At 42.6% G+C, this 17,667-nt stretch overlaps 1 protein-coding gene across 1 annotated transcript in view; it reads right to left on the bottom strand.

Annotated features, from left to right (window-relative positions):
• The window catches only part of DNAAF8 (dynein axonemal assembly factor 8), a 92,006-nt gene that overhangs the window by 57,022 nt on the left and 17,317 nt on the right, over positions 1 to 17,667 (bottom strand). Inside the window, 3 exon segments of the mRNA XM_086472835.1 lie at positions 3,014 to 3,023; positions 3,607 to 3,762; positions 6,361 to 6,552. Of these exon segments, the coding sequence (XP_086328961.1) occupies positions 3,014 to 3,023; positions 3,607 to 3,762; positions 6,361 to 6,552 (358 nt within the window).

Below are 17,667 nucleotides of genomic sequence, written 5' to 3'. Positions count from 1 at the left end.
TGACTAATTGTGAATGCTTAGTAGATTCGTAGAAAGCGTACTCTGTACAAACCTAATTCCCATCAGACATGCTTGTAACTGCAGCTTGTCTCTCAGCATGCAAGAATTACAAGAGGTGAGTGTATAAGCGTTTGTTCTGACAAGTCAAGAAACCAAAACCATGCAGGGATGTCCAAATTTGCCTCACTTCTATCAGTTGTTTGGAAAAGGACAGAAACAAAAAAACCCCAACAACAAACAAACTAAACCCCAAAAAGCTGACAAAAATGGGAGCAAACATAGCAGAACCACTTGATATAGGAATAGATACCACCCTAGTTGAATAACCAAAAGGCTTATTGATCTGCTAAGAACAGGTGCTTTCGCCTTGGGAAACCACCATTATATTTGTATTCATAATCATTAGTCCTTGGGATGGAAAAATAAAATGGGACAACTAATAAAAGACACACAGATGACAGCGAAGTGGCCAGTAAATAAACAGCTGATGGCTTAGAGGTCTGGAATACAGCTCAGCTCCAGTTAATAACAACTGGGGGGAAACCCAAACAAACTAAACCAGCAAGAACCTATAGTAGCATGAAACTAGCAGGCTGTCTTGGTCCAGTTCTTGGTGATGAACAGTTCCCCATCATTACAGCCATGACCCCACAGCAGGCAACAGGCCACAGGATCAAACAATATCAAAGCCAACAAGACAAAGGCGCTCAGCATGTTCAGTCACACCAGGGCTGGGAATTAACAGGGAGACAAGCTGGGGAAAGCGAAACCCTGCCTTGTTGATACGAACAGGTCCTTAGGCTCTTACACTAGCAATCCAAAATTCGTATTCATATTACAACCGAGATGGACAACTGTCATTTTGCTGCTATTATGAGATACAAGCACAGATACACACAGAAAGATGGGCATTTTCCTCGCAGCATCAAGCAGGCACAAATCTGTACCTAACATGTTCTGTACTCATCTTTGGCACCAAAAATGGGCTCTACACATTAAGAACATTAAAGTATCAATTTGTCATAATGCTTCTTGTTAGCATTTACTTGATATGACTTTTTTTACATAATCCAAAAAAAGTAGCTAAGTTCTCTCTACATTCTTATAGCAAATAGATGCAATAAAAATACCTGGAAACTCAGTCGTATTTCGAAGGTAAGCCCTGATAAGTGGCTCTCTTTGTGCCCATAGGAGGCAACTGGAACAAAAACCAGTAAGTGCCACAACAGAATTTTGTTATCCAATTCAACCATTAAAAAACCGTACACTAACACTACAGCAACAGACCAAAGACTTAAGTGTGAAGAGTAAAATCTACCACACTTCTCTCCAACAGTAGTTGAAGCTGCTCAAGGGAAGGAACAGGGAGACAGGACTAGCTGCTGTTGTGTTCCTCATCTCTGCTGTGGCTGACACTTCTGAAAGACTTCTGTTGCTCCTGCCAGCTTAGATCTCTGTCAGGGAAAGCAGCAGCTTTACAAACGCCTCAGGAAAGCAGAATTGACAGAAGTCATTGGTACCACAAAGACAGCAGAGGCTCTAACGAGAGGAAACCTCAGTTACTCATAGTCTGGCTTTGAGGAGCACTGTCCAAATGCCCTGTATGCTCACTGCTGCACAAACTAGCTGTACTCAACAGTGTAACTGTTCAAGGCCAGGCTGGATGGGGCTTGGAGCAACCCAGTCTAGTGGAAGGTCTCCCTGCCCAAGGCAGAGGGGCTGGAACTAGATGATCTTTAAGGTCCCTTCCGACCCAAACCATTCTGTGATTCTATGAATAGCATTTACAATTTATATATGGATTGGAAACTCCATATGGCTTGTTCCACCAACTTGTGACACAGTCCTTCCCAGCTCCAACCAAACGTTCAGAGCAGCCTGAGCCTGCAGCTTCAAAAGTTCCTTCAATAGCCGAACACTGGATATATACTTTGAGCACACCCAGTGCTCAATCATTTTGATGCTTTGGCCAACCCCTCAGCTGAAACCAGCAGAGCACAACAAGGCAAGTTGACAGAAGGCAGGTCAGTCTCTGTTCCTCCATTTTCTTTGCTCCACACAGCAAACATCTTGAATTCAGCTGCCTCAGACGGAAATTAACATTAAGCCCTTGTCCAGTCTAGCAGGCTGCTTAGACTCATTAGCCCTGCTGCTTCTGCTGACAGATGCTCAAATGTCAACGGAAAGGTTGCTGTTTCTTTTGGGGTTGGGTTTTTTTGGTAGTGTTTTAATCACGACATTTGTTGCCAGCACCAATCCCTTACTCGCAGGAGCACCGGAGTCACAGTTATCATACTCCAGGCTCTGTGATACATTGTGGGAAATCTAATCTTTCCTGCTCACCGGCAGGCAGCTGCAAGTGAGGAATGCTTGCTGCAGCTGTGTAGGGGAAGCTTAAGCATGTTTTTAAAACATGTTTACACCTCCTCTTCCATTTAAACTTCACATGATGTCTCCAGCAGGTGTGACTCAGTTACGAGGGCCTCCCTTAAGAACTCCTGCTATCAGGTTCTAGGGAGTCTTTTCAGCATAGAGGAAGTGTCAAGAATGAGCACATCTATTGCCCCATTCCTTTTAATATTACCGGGGGTGAAGGAGGCAAAAATAGAGTAGAAAATCTACCACCAGCTCGCTAAAGCCCCAAGTGTTGCTTTCAGCTACCTGAGAGAAACTTGCCAACCTCAACAGAGCACACGGCCAGCATCTCAAAGGTTATTCAAACAAGTGGCCCACAGGAGTACATGAGAATCACTGCTCCCCAGATATACTGGGGCACATCTTCCAGCAAGAGTCAGCTATACTGCACAAGTAGTTTAGATATTTATACCCGGCAAGAGTAGCAATAATACCTAAAAAGTCGTCTCAAAAAAAGGCAACAGAACAAGATGCTCAGAGCACCTATTTGTATGGTATAAGCTCTGTGAAAAGACAGAACCAATAGACTAGAGCCCAGAGCTGCTATTTCACAGCTCTGCTGTTTCAGGACACGAGTTCATAGCATGCCCTACATCACGCTGTGCCACCTACACATGCTAGATTTTCAGCTTGTGTGCTAGACCTTTTAGCTTGGTGTTTCATCGCACAGTACAGACGCCGTATTCTACCAGAGTTGAGGGAATAGAGTCGCAGGTCCTGCCTCTGAGCCCCAACTCCTGGGAGCCAAACAGCAAGACAACATTCCCTCTCATGGGCCATACTCTTCAGATGGTTAAAACAGAAGAAGAAAAACCATAATGCATGTCAAAGATAGGTCTCCTCTGAATCCAGTCAAATTCTGCACTGTGGGGTTACAGCGACCAAAAACATTAACAGCTAATGAGCAGTAGAGACAAAAAACTACGCCAGAGAGCTGGCTTATCATCTGCACATAATCTAAATTCAGCATAACTGAGGACAGCTCGAGTTGGCAACTAGCTGTAAGCAATTTTTCAGTTCCCACAGTACTGGGCTGTTCCCCCCCTCTAATTTAGAGCAGCACTTATGCTGCTCTATCCTGGCTCGCTGAAATTTGACTTGGCATATCCAAGCCTGGTCCTTAGTAAAAAAACAGCGGTAACTGCCTATGGCTGTTGTGCATGACTAGCAAGTGTAAATGCTGCTACTCACTTTTATCTTCTGGATCTCAGTGCTGTTCTGGGCTGAAGACTCATCTGCTGGCCTTAGACATGCATACAGGGCCAAGCCACCCTCTTGCCAGGCTTGCTGCAGTCCTACCACCTGAAACGGAGCTTTGGGTCCATCTTTCCTTTTCACAGGAGGCACCTGTAAGTCCATTCAAACATAATTTCATTTTTAGATGGCTGTATTTAGAAACTGAAAACAACCCTTTATCTTGCTCTGTTGCTTTGGAGTAGAGCCCCATAATGTATAATAATCGCTTGATTAGTGGATTAGCTGTAGTTTAGCCAGTAGAAAAATCAATAAAGACCAAATTAAATAGGAATAACATGTAGGTTTTGATAAGTCATAGGATTTATTTTCTCAAGGAGGACTGCTCCGACTTCCACCAGTTTCACTATGTGAAAGCAAGAACTTGCAGTAGTTCACCAGTCTAGCAAGAAATGAGGACAGAGTCCCTGTCAACGCTTCACTGCATGTTCTTGTCACAGTGGCACCATGTGCTGCCCTTATTAATGATAATGAGATCAATCCAGTCTCAGTTCAAAAATCAATGCTAAGTGATTATGCCATTCTGAGGAGCTAGTGCAGACTTCCTTAATAAGCCTTTGTCTTCCCTATTAGTGATCACTAATAGCCCAAACCCCATCAATCCCTATCCAGCGAATACACCTTTTACTAGACTGAGGTGATTTCTTTTTGATGGATTTTTTCTGTGCCCGTGTGTGTGGGAGGTAAACGTTCTGTTTTCCAATACACATATCTGATCCAAAACGAGAAGGCTAAAAAGCAACTCCTGCCAACCCCCAAGATGGACGCTGGACATCTTTTATCGTGAATATCAGTTTAGTTCCAGAGAGAGGGTTCCAGTAGGACAGACCACTCATGGGCTCATAAGGCTGCTCAAAGTCAGGCTGAAAGGTGATGCACTTTAGCATACAGAACACTTGAGAAACGTCATTGCAGGGTAGAAAAGAGACAGGGAAGACACCTGCAACAAACTCGGAAGGCGCTGTAGTGCTGCAAAGCATCCCGAAACCTGGGCAGCAGGTGAAAGAGGGCAGAAGGCTATGGGAAAGTCAGACACAGGCAAGCAGCAAAGTTATGAGAAAGGAACAGCAGCCATGAGAGGCAGAGGTGCCTGAACCAGATCACAAGCTAGACAGGCAAGTTTGAATTACAGGACTATAATTCCTTCCCAGGGTTCTGGTGAATACAGAAACCACTAAGTCTTGTTCTCACAGTTTATGCCATCAGCATGATCTCTAGAAGGATTAACAGCTATTTACTACATGTGTAAACCAAAACTATTTACAGTGAGATAAACGCCTTTAGAAATATGTTCTCAACACAGGGCCGGAGTGGATTTTCAAACTGTTGTGTAGGTCAGCTGTACCGCTCAAAATAGCGCTACCCCGTCCTTGACTGCTTTGAACACTGGTTTCACATGGGAAATTCTGTAGCAGCTCTGCCACTGGGGAATGCCTACATCTGGAGGCTCATGCTCTCAACTGGTAGAAATCAGTGTATCTCCAGTGAAATCAATAAAGATATGCTGATTTACACAAGCCAGGAAGCCAGTGAATCAGTGGAATTACACAGATGATGACCAGATGAGAATTTGGTCTAAAAATGCCTCAACCTTTCCACTTCTTTTGATTCAAGAAATGCAGACCTTTTCATTGCTATCCAACAGCTGTTTGAGAACCTGGGTGAAATAAATTGGTGGATTTTACCCCAGTTTCTCTGGGACACAAAGTCCATCACAACATTTGTCCCTACAGTCTCAGCAGAGGGACATTGAGCCCTGGAAGCTGAGGTACCCTTTCAGGCTTGGAGAGAGCTGCTACAAATCAGAGCTCAAGTTTTAAATGGGAATAACACAAAGAAGGAAGGTCACTGCGCAGCTGGTCACAAGCTAACGAGTTTCTGAACAGAAGATTCAGACTCCGGGGCTATTCAAGTGGCAATTTTCATTAGCACTGAACTAACAGTAAAGAATCTTAGCAATGTTTTAATGGAAGTGTGAACATCATTAACAATTAATACTGTTTAAGTGGAGTTTAAGTGATTTAAAAGCCTTGTGCAGGCTGTCCGCTCAGGATGAAATCTACCTTGAGTGCAGGGATTGGTGTTAGTATGCCAAAGGCTTTAACCAGGGAAAAGAATGAGGCCAGCATGCGGGGTGAGGAGCTAAAAAACACAGAGCCTGTTTTCCCTTGGGGAAAAGGCTAATATGGGATGAACAGGAAGAGTGAGGAAAAAGCGGTTTCTTCAGAAGAGGTGGGATCCAAAGGACAACGAAGATGAAAGAGACGACCGCTTGTTCACAGCCCTCCTGCCTCTCAGAAAGGATCTATTCTTCATTAGAGCAAGTGGTAAGAGACAGGCACCTGTGTCCATTCACTCCTTTTGCCAAGCACAAAGAATAATACTTAGCCAGCTCTTCCAGTGACTTCCAGGAGTCACTTTTGACTAGTGCGTGTCTGGCTCAACAACTGTTTTTGCTTTCTGTGCCCTGTTCTTCACAAATTACAGGCACAACCCAGCGCCCACTGACTTCAGCAAAACTTTTATTTACTAACTTTAAGGTGAGTTAGAACATAATTTCCCCTCTGTTCAGCCACTATTTTGTAGCTGTTGGAAGAAGATTTCAAGAATGATTTTATATTCACTGGAGGGCAAAGCACAGCCTTAATCATGTAGAAACTTCTTTTGTGCACTGTCACTGCACGTACTCACCAGAGAGAGAAGCCATGTCACAAGGGCCTGGTAGATGTTGGCTGCTCTCAGCACCATGTCAGGCACTTGCCCATCACCCTGATCTGTAGCTACTTGGCCACAACTGGACAGCCAAATGGTCATAAGCAGCATCTCATTTTTCACACTGCATGGTCTAGGCAATGTGTCAATATCTGGCAAGTAAGAGGCTTCCTGTAAAAAAAAAGTATGAAAATGAAAGTTACTTGGATTACTGGAACTATGTTCATCATCATGAGTGAGTTACATTTGTTGCCATCACAGGAGGGGCAATTAATATCTGGTGAGCACCCATCAAAGAGGAAGTATGAGCCATAAAAGCTAGGTCATTATATCAGTGACACTTTCTTGAGCCCTTCAGTTTTTCTTGGAAAGCTGTCACCTGGGTCTTCATTTAGTCAAACCCTGCTTGGTGAATGGAAGATTACATGGTCGCAGATGGAAATAGTGTGATCAAATTTATTCTGTATTCTTTAAGTTTCAGTGTTTTGTTTTGTTTTTTTAAAAATCAGTGAAATGCCTTCAAAACAACCTGGTAGAAGTGTCAAAACCTTCATTATTTTCTGCTTCATCTAACATACATAATTTCATAGATGTTACATTTAAGTGAACTCATCTCCTTTCTTTCCTTTAGTATTGGTACTTGGTTATTTAAGATGCAAACTCTCTCTCCTCTAAGAGACCCGTTCCTTAAGAAACAACCCCAAGCTTGAACCATGGGGTTATAGTTTAAGGGAATCTCTTTTGTTCTTCCAAAGATGCTGCAGCTGGCTTGTTATTCCTATCTATATTCAATTTGCTACTCCTGACATTTCTTTTGTAAATGAAGAAGCTAGTCCCTAAAACCACACAGATTCTTCAGCATATGTAAGAGTATTGCTCACCAGCAGCCACCATCCTTTAATAAGGAACCCCCCCCGGGGCCCCCCCTCAAAGGCATCCTGAGTGCATATACTCTACAGGCACAGAGGCACATCCATTTTGCAAGTCGCTGGAGCTGTTTACGGAGTTAACTTTTCCAAGCTACCTGTACAGCACCAGCTGAGGGCTATGCTCCCCACTGCAGAGTCAGCACAGCCCAGCAGGATTGCATTTCCTCTACATGTCGATGCAATCAGCCAACAGACTAAACTGCTAATGAAGGTGAGCGGGATTAATCTGAAATAACCTACCACAGTATGAGGCTAGCAAGCACCCCTTTCTGTGCGCTGAGCTGTGGAACACCGTAGGAACACAATGGGAGCAGGAGGGCATCGAGGAGCAGCTAAGCAGTTATGTTTTTAGTTACTCCACATAGCCCCTAATGAGGATGCCTGCCCACGCCTTTACACTGAATTAACCTTAATTTGATTTACCTGAATTTATGTTGAAAGCAAAGTAAGCTAAATCCAATTAAAGCCACTTTAATTCTGAATTAAAATGTCCACAAAGGTGTTCAATGACTAATCCACTTGACAAGTTAATGTAGCCTGACTTCTGTGCCTGTCCTCCAAATAGACAACTCCTTAAAATGGCTTTCAAAAAATTATACTAACAAAAAGCCACAAGCAGATCTGTTGTGTCACCCAGCGTTTTGGCGCCAAAATATCTGCACGGCACTGTCTACAAGTACCAAATAAAAATTGCCATTAGTAATAAAGGAAAAATAGCCATGCAAAAGTTTCTGATGCTGCAGATCCGCATTACTAACGCTACTGCAGTCCTGGGGAGCTAACGAACATCACCAGGGCTTTGACCCTACCATTATAATTCTCCAAGGAAGAGGCCTTAAAAAAAAAAAAAAAATGGAGACTTTCAGGAAGAGATGACTTTGTTTCCTGTATTGGAGAAATGATTCTTTCTTCCTCTCTCAACAAGGTTGTGGGGATCAACCATAGGAGGTAACTCAAGAGCTAAAGATTAAAACAGTACCTACTAATGCATCAGCAGGAAATTTCCAACTATTCCAAATTTGCTTGGCCCAGCAGTAGGGGAGGGTTCCGTAGGTTTCCTGACCAAGATCAGCTAAGAATTTTACTTAGTAAGGTTCCTTCTGAGAATGAGTGAGGTTTTGATCAATGTTGGTCCTCCCCTCTGCCAGCCTTCTTACCTCAACAAGAATCTAGGCATAGCAGAACTTAACTAATATTAATGCTAATGAACAAAAAAGGAGCTAATCCTATTTAATTCTGGGCAAGAATTGCTGAAGAAAGATACATTCAGTGCTTTCTGAGTATGCCTTCCCACAGCATTGCCCAATTCACCCTTGTCTACCTATGAAGAGAGTTCAATTTGCCTACACGTTTCACTGGCTTTTATTTGTGACAGCATTAGATTATAAAAAGACTAAAATTGCTCAAGTGCTGGGCTATTTTTGGTTGCTCTGGCTAGAATTGTGCTGTCAATCACAGGCAGGCTCGCAGCTGATTGTAGTCAAGTGCCAACAATTACCACAGAGTAAATAAGATAAAATGTCCTATTTCCGAAGTGCTTGCTATTTTATTTTGCAATTATAGTTTACAACATTGCAACTTACAACCTTACAGCTCAGTTTTCCAACCACCCCTCCACCCCCAGTTCTGGCCATCTTTCTCCACTCTGACACAACAACAGCGCAAGCAGAAGCAGAAACCACACTAAGCAGCCAAGGAATAACCTCCCCCCAAATCCACACCAAAAAAAGAAATGAAGAAAATGAAAATGCAAGACAACCTAATGATACCCATATATTCTAGCCTTCAGCTGCAGCAGTACTGAAGTTACACAGAAAGGCACAGCCCCAAAGGAAACTACTATTCATTTAAAAAAAAAATAAAAATCCCTGTAACATGAAGGCATCCCCTACAGACAATAATTTTTTTTAAAAAATGGCATTTTACCACCTCTTTTTTTTAAAAAAAGGAGAGCTGTTTATGATCACAGCAAGCTGAATATTAGTAGATACAAGTTTGTCAGCCAAAATTCATGTAATTTTGTTTCTAATAAAATATCTCTAATTGGCTAAATTATATTTGTGTTGATGTTTTTTTTTAAAAGACTGGTTGGCATGACTTTCACTACGCCTGCATACTAGATCAGACAAACAGCTCTGTTGCCCTAAAACTGGGAAAAAATTATCAAAACTGTTAGAGCCTGGAATGACCGAGTAGCAGCTCAGGAGCCAAGAGGGCCAGGTGACAACTTCACTGCTGATTTCCAGCTAGGAATGAGGCTGATAGCAAGTGAAGGCAGCTGCTATCGAGTGCTGTCTGGGAACCATGGTATGTTACCTGTTTGGAAAGTTCATTTCACCACACAGACCCAAGCAAGCAGTGAGCATTTCCCAGCAGAATCAGCTCACCCACTCCAACAGTTTCTCCCAGTGGAAGGAAAGGTCAGTGAGAAACCAATATTTTACTTTTTTTTTGACAGATGTGGTCTCTCTTTTAAAGGTAAGTAAAACATCAATATTTCCCTTCTAGCACCCTTTCCAATACTAACTAAACTGATGCAAGGTACCATATCCAATAAAAAAAAAAAAAACTCTCTATGATGTTGAGCAGACTCTACAACAGCAAAAGCTAAATCAAAACAACCCCTGCATGTAAAATGAAGATAAGTTATTCTCACACAGTCTCCTCCTCCTTTACTGGAGGGGGTGAGTGAGGGGGAAGGGGAGGAATAGGAAGAATCTCACTCTCATTGGCTGGAGGTTTAATCAAAATAATTGTTTTCAGCCATGTCTAAATTTATCCTTCTATGTCATCTGCACCCTAGCTTGGATCACAGATTTAAGAGGCAATCCCTGATGAATGACAAATTACTGGCTGCAGAAATCTTTTGCCAAATGATGCATCTGCTGTACGTTTGTAAATGTGAGCTGATTTCTAGGTACTTTAGCAGCCTGAGCTAATTTCTCTAATGAAAATTCTGTGCTCTTGTGTTGAAATAGCTCCAGCCTTGCATGTTCGTGCTTCATTATAGCTAGAGCTCACGGTACGAAATGCAAGCGTGTTGATTATACGCCTATTTCCCATGCAGCCATGTTGCTAACGTAGGAGAGCAGATAATTAGGACACATTTAACAATCCTGTCCATCTAAGGCAAAGCAGATAAAACTCTTTCATGGCTTCTAAAAACTCTTGCATTAGATGAAGACATATTGGAAATGTCAAGTGTTTGTTCATTTTCATTCTGCGGGGAAGGAAAAATGATGACAATGCCATCTGTTAGATTATTTGAAATTCCACATTAAATTGTGGAATAAACCCTGAAACCATTCAAAGAACTGCTTTATCATTGCAAAGTGGGAGCAATGGGTAAGAATGAGGAAAGTATTTGCATTTCCTGCCTGCAACTGGCAGACATGCTGTAATTAGGAAGGCAACATTTAATAACAAAAAGGGGAGTACGACTGATGTTAATGGTCTGAATGGTCTTTCTGTTAATGCATTTTCATCCTCGGTTCACTCTCTAAAGCACCAATGGCTCCCGAGTATCACACACGCCGAGAGTACGGATCTGAAAAACATGATGGTGGCAAGATGTTACTGAAATTTTTGGATCTGAACTGAGCTTCAGATTGCTAAAATGGAGGAGTTATGATCCTCCAAAGCAGACAACTCTGCCAAAGTAAGACTGCAGGAATTCAAAGAGCTGCATAATGGAAGCATTATTTGCTATAATCTCCAAAGTTCTCCAGTTCAGTTAGGTCATTACAGATCATGTGAGTTTAAGTTAAAAAAAAATATCTTTTTGCTGAAAGTTATCATCTTGTTCTGGACAGTTAGTCTCAGTCTTGGGCATGAAGAATATAACCACTTTTCCATTTCTGGCAGCATGAGCGTGCTAAAGCTAGACAGCATCTCTGCTGGAGCATAAAGAGGGCAAGTGTCAAAGAGAAATGTCAGCTCATCACCAGAAATTACGGAATATAGGAGTGCAGTTCAGATGTGACGCACAGAAAGGAACTGAGCTCTGCGCGGCACAGGAACGAAGGACAGCAAAATTCACTCTGTATACCTTTTCACGTTGCTGCCAGCTGAGCATGGTCAACTCCAAGTGCACTTTAAAGTAGCTTAATGGCCACCACAACACTGGCAGACAACTAATGATCACCAGGACCAGTTTCATTTCTGGCTCAAAACCCCCTCCAAACTCCCAGCACAAATGAAGACAACAAAGAGATGGCAATTACACGGTTCTATGCCACTTCTGCATCAGCCTGCATTCCCAGCTGCTTCACTAGAGTCCACGGCTCATCTGTGTCACCAAAGATATGCATAACCCCTCTGGCAAGAGTCCAGGATCTGGCCCATGGAATACATGACCAGAGAGACACAGTGTGATCACTCAGTACCACACAGGCAGAAAAGTATTTTTGGCCCAAAAGTCAACATACATTTATTCTGCTGTCTGCAGTGAACAAGACAACTCCACAGCATCAAACATTTTCTCCTGGATAAGAACCACCTTGTACCCCAGAGTGTGCGCCCTGCCCTAACCTTCTGCTTGTCCTGCCAGCTCTCCTGATGCGAGCGCACAGCAGTGCCCCTGCCACGTGTCTCTCTTGTATCCGCTGCTGTGTCTTATGCAATCTCTCGCTCTATCCTGGGCCTGGAACTTTATTACTGTTAGAGAGTCTCACACAATCAGCTCATGTTCTTTTTTGAACAATATCTTTCTAATCAGTCTGAGTTCACTAGGTTAGATTCAAATAAGTAGCACAAAGAACAGGTAACAAGCCGCTGGTTTACACACAATTTCTTCTTTATTTCATAGTCATAGAATACCTCAAGTTGGAAGGGACCCATAAGTATCATTGAGTTCTGACAAAGGCTCGACTCCTCAGGTAAACAAAGAACTGCTCTGGAAATTGCACTAAATTTTAAAGCAAAGTAACACTTAATCCTATTTGATTTTGTTTGCTTTCTGAGACATAATCATTAAAAATGAGAAGTGCCTTTTCCATGATTGGTGTTTACACTACAGTAACATTTAAAGAGGCTTAGAAGGATTCACAGCCTCATTGTGCTGGTGTTCTCAGCACATGTAACAAAAAGTTCCCCCTCTAATGAGTTTATATTCCTGGTTAATGAGAAGCAGCTGAAATAAGTAAAAGAAGTTTAATTACTTACACTTTTCATGTGAGCACAAGACTGGGAATCAGGAACTTGTGCCTCAGTCCTGGCTCTGGAATGGAGTATTCCTCTGTGAAACCATAAAACGAGGATAGTATTTTCTTACCCTAGTCTCTGTCTAGCTGGATTAATTATCAAAAGCCTGTAAAACACTCCAAAGAGGAACAGTGTACAACTATCAAGAAACTTCATCTCTTTTCACTTTCTTTACACTCCTGAAACAGTACTGCAGCCTCTAAAACCCAAACAGTAGCATCTCTGTCTTCACAGCATTGTTTTGCAAATTATTTCAAACTGCCTCACAAACAAAACGTGCCACGATTTCCAGGCCCTCAGCAGGGAGGGAAATTGTACACGGCCACTCTGAAATGCTGCGACAGAGCGTGGAATTGGTCCTCAGCCATCCGAAATCTAGGCTGGTATTTGGCACATGCTCCTGGCTGGCTTTAAATGCTGTTGAAACGGCTCTAGTTTGATACTCCAGGAGATTCCCCATATACTTATCAACCTGGGTAAAGCCTTATTTTTTCTTGACTTTAACCCATTTATCTTTTCACGTATTTCCCCTGATACTCTTTGGAAATCCCCCAAGGAAAAAAAAAAAAAAGGTGGGGGAGCAAACTTGTGCTCAGCTGCTTTGTCAGGAAGTTCTACCACAGCTCAATGGGCTTGCTTTTCAAACTATCAGCTTCCAGTTTAGAAATGGATCGTGTCCAGTTTGTCATACAGGCTCTGTGACCTTGCATCTAGCTGCAACACACTATGCAGATAAACCTTCAGACCTGTGAATTCTCCCAGGCAGTAAACATGGGGGATTTGTGATTCTGCTAAGTGCTTACAGTGTCCACTGAAGCTTGTAGGAACTCCGGATGCTTGGCACATGGCTGGACAGAGCTCTCTGTTTTTAAAATAAAAATAATCGTGTGATACTTCCACTCCATAATCTCAGATAAAGCCTTGAATTCCATTCCCTGCCACTAAGAATAATGCTTCCGTAATTATTATTTGTGTAATAATGTGTTTACAAGTTGTGACCAAGCTTATCCCCCAGCGCGTTAAGATGTGGGCTGTAGTCCAAAGTCATACTGCAAAACAAGAAGGCAAGAGAAAAACTAGGATTACAGTTTAAACTACACAGCTTCTTTAACAGCAGCGTGGCTGTGTCAGATAAGCCTGTACATCCCCTTCGAAAAACAGAGGGACAGACTCAGCCTCCTTTCATCTACAAATAGCATCACTGATCACAGCCCTGAGGTGAGGCCAGGAGTCGTGAATTCTGTTCCGACTCCAAGACAGAGATTCGTGGCAGGAAGTATTTCTCTACACAATTAAGCATGACTGGTACTTGTTCATACACACCACAAACCTATGGTAGCTATTCCTTCTGCTAAAAACAGGACCTGTGAAAGCAAGACCTGAAGAGACAAGAGGTACAGAAGCAGTTTTCTGTCCTCCTGCCCTCTTCTAAATAAGAAATAGAATTTAGCCCATGGATGTTTTATGTTATTGTCTTCTCTTCAAGTTTAATCCGAACCATCCTGCTTATGTGAATGGAGGAGTATTTAGGACCTCTACTGGCAGCAAGTTCATGCATGTAATTCTGGAAACTATGTTCATTTTACTTATATTAACCTTTCCCTTAAGCAATGGCAACGAATGTTCCCATCTGTCAAGATCATGCATAAGTATATTCAAGAATAAGCCTAAACTCATTTTAATCACTTCCAAGATATGCCAAGGAATATAAAGGATTAAATATTTCACATTTCCCTGGGGCCATTTCAAACTCCAATCAGGGAAACAGCACTGAATGCAGTCATTTCTTTGTAAAGACCTGCCTGTTGAATTCACTCCATTGCTGGAAAGAGCACTGGACAAAGGTGGGAGCCCCTGTGAGACCATCAGACCGGGTCTCTGCGTGGAGGTTTAAATAGAAGGTTCTCTATGGCTTTTGGTGGTTCTGTTGCATTCAGCATCGAAGGTAAGTTTCCTGGTTCTAAGGATACATGCAGCAATTTGGCTGAGAAACCCACTGAAGCAGACAACAGGTTATTAAACCTGTCATTTTTTAACTGCTCTGATTGTGTGAGCAGAACTGCTGAGAGGAGCCATCAATCTGTAAAGCTCCTGACTTGCATTAATTTTTTGCCCCAAGAGCACCAAAGCACACACTTCCGTAACATCTCTCACTGAGAGGACACCGAGCAAGCAAGCAGACTCTGCCTCTGCAAAGGCTGTTGTTTAGGACACAGACATTTAAGGCCTAGATTCTCTGCTTTGCCTATTAAGGCAAATTCTTAGATAGCTCTGCACCATCCTGAGCCATGGCAGAGGCAGCAGCAGCCTCAGCTCCTCTGGCTTGCTGACTACAGCTAAGGAGACCACGAACCAGCTAAACTCAACCTAAGCCTGAAGGACTGTGCCAGCAAATCCCCCCCATTTGCTTTCACTGGCACCAAGTGGGAAGATGAAGAGGAGGCCAGAAATACAGGCTCTGTGCCAGCTAGCAGTCGCCTCTGCTAGAAAAACATTTTCTTGGGAACTTCCATGCTATTCTGAATCCTGTGTGCTGGACTGGTGGTACAAACAGGAATCTTGGCCTTCTGGTTTTGCATGCTAAATTTAACTACATCTCTAATTGCCTTAGTTTATTTTTAAGCCTTTCTTGAGTTGAGGCAGCAGGTTCATTAAGTACAAGAGATTTTAATCTTGTTTCAGGAACTCATTAAATACCTCAGAGTAAGAAAAGGGAGGAATGCAGGGGCCATCTGCCGGCTGGCTGGCACATCACTGCTGGCCACAGCCCCGCCAAGTCAGGCCAAGATAGAGACCTAGAGCAAAGCACAAGCCAAACTCAGCTCTGATGTCAGAAAAAGATTTAGTGTAGGAAATATTTTGCAATTTTTACAATTGATGGGGTTTTTTTTTAAGCTTTTTAGTAAGGGCTAAATCCTGGGTTCAATTACATTCACACAGGTGCAACTGTAGCAGTTGCTTTGGTTCAGTGTAAATGGGTGATTTATACTTACAAGATCAGTTTTAAAGTAATACAGGTACAGAAAAATTCAGTTAATGTGTCAGAAGATCATTATAACCAAAATAAGATTTTACAGTTTTCCTTGACTTCTCCAAATATGTATAACGCACTGCTTTGTTGGAGATAAATTGGCATTTCTGTACAGAACTAGCACAAAACCCTATTTCTTTCCTAACTGGTACATCAGGCCTCTGTATATTCTTTCTACTAAAACATGAATTTCACTTTCTTACAGTTCTTTTCCTTCATGCATTTTCCACACAGCAATAAAAATGGAGATTTTTTGAATACTGCTTAGGACATCACCTAAGTGCATTCATGTAGGCAGCTCTACAATGGAGTTGGTGAGATGCCCACACAGCTGGTGAACTGTTGGGTTGGGATCCTGGGACTCACAGTCACTGTCCTTGAGCAACCCTTCCTACTCAAGTAAGATGTAAGAAAAGGACAATTTCCAATGCTTACGCCAGCTCTACTGCCTTAAAAGCATCAAGACACTCATACAACAGTAATGGAAATCACACGCACCTATTTTAGTAAGACAGGCAAAGAATCAAAAGCATTTCACTGACAACTGTGCAGATCAAGGCACCTACTACATAAAAAAAACCATATAAGACCAATAATTGAACTAAAAATATCTCTACAAGTTTTGGAAATCAGTCTCTACTTTCAGTCATCCTGTATCAATCCAGGGTAACTGTCAGAGTAACCGAACACACAATGCTTCAGCACTGCTCTTGATGGTAGGTACAACCCAGGAATTTTGTCAGGGATTTTGCTAGAGAAGTGATACCAGATCAAAGTGAGAATAAGGCTGTAAACAGGCAAAGAAGATTTTGACCATAGTATATTGTTAATTTTAGCTTTGTGGGGATGCAAGCAGAAAATATTTTGCTTGAAAATTTTACCTGACATCAGTAAGCTGAGTCATTGGTGTATTAATACAAAAAGCCTACCAATTTTGACAGAAAGGTTATAGAGTCTGTGTTTACAAGATGGAAGAGAAAGTATTCGCATAATATATTTGTTAAGCTAGAATGACTGTTACATGCCTGAATGTTTGTGTTTTGTAAGCCAGCTGTAAGGCTAAGCTGCAGTAAGATGGTGATCGTGGTAATATAATTACTAGTACAAGGTTAGCCAAAGTGACTGTGTAGCCAAGAAAAATTAGATGCCTCAGTATGAGTCAACACATTCATTTTCCACATTGTTTGGCTGTACAAGGTAGATAAAACAGTGTTTATGAGGTACTGGGAACAAGGTGGTTCCTGATAGCTTTCAAACTACATTACCTTATTCTGCCATATCATGATACAGCAATCAAGGTAAGAGAGAATCAAGCTGAAGCCCTGCTGAAAATGTGTATTTTGTCACAATAATGAAAGAGCTTAAGAAAAGCTAAATACTAGTTGCCATCCATTAAATTAATTCCATAGCTGGACGTAAAGCATCAGGGCCACGAGCATCGCTCCCTGCAGTGGTTTAGCTGCCTGTGTTCAAGGCCAGTTCTGACACAAGCTCAGGCGTGTAACCGCTGCTGAGACGGCTGTGAGAAGAGCTGTGCGAGGCCTCTGCCGGGCCCTTCCCTCTTCGCTTGGGAGCTGCAATTAAGCTGGCACTTGCCCTTGGTCCTTGACTGGACTGAGCTGCACTGCAGTTATACCTCTGCCTGGCCCCTCTCTCATCTGAACCCTGCCCTTAATGGATTTGACTCTGTGGCTTGATCTCAGACCTGCTTCATCACCACAGGCTTCCTGGGTAGCACTGGGCTGCTGGCTGACCCTGTGTACTGGCACTGGACACAGTCCTGTCCCTGATGACTTTCCGGCCTTGATCATGGACCTACCTCTGTTTCACAGACTTGCCAACTGGTTACCCTCAATGGACCTGCTCTGCTTTTCTCCTTTGGGTACTGTGGGACTGCACTCCTTGCTGGTGAGGTCTCTGCCCCTGTTGCCTTGCTGCCACCTGCAGCTCCTGGCTTCTCTTCCCTTACAGAGTAATCTGTTTCTGCTGCCCCCCTGACATAAAAACTCAGATAGGAGCCTGGCAAAAGTAACAACTATTATCTGGTTCCCATCTGCCAGGACTGCAATACGGAAATCAACATCAGTACTAAGTTACTCTGTCATAATACACAAGACAAATGAA

Source organism: Leptosomus discolor, chromosome 14 (genome assembly GCF_034619465.1).
Source record: "Leptosomus discolor isolate bLepDis1 chromosome 14, bLepDis1.hap2, whole genome shotgun sequence".
NCBI lineage: Eukaryota > Metazoa > Chordata > Aves > Leptosomiformes > Leptosomidae > Leptosomus > Leptosomus discolor.
The sequence above is the reverse complement of the archived record's forward strand: the minus strand, read 5'-3'. Positions and strand labels throughout refer to the sequence as shown.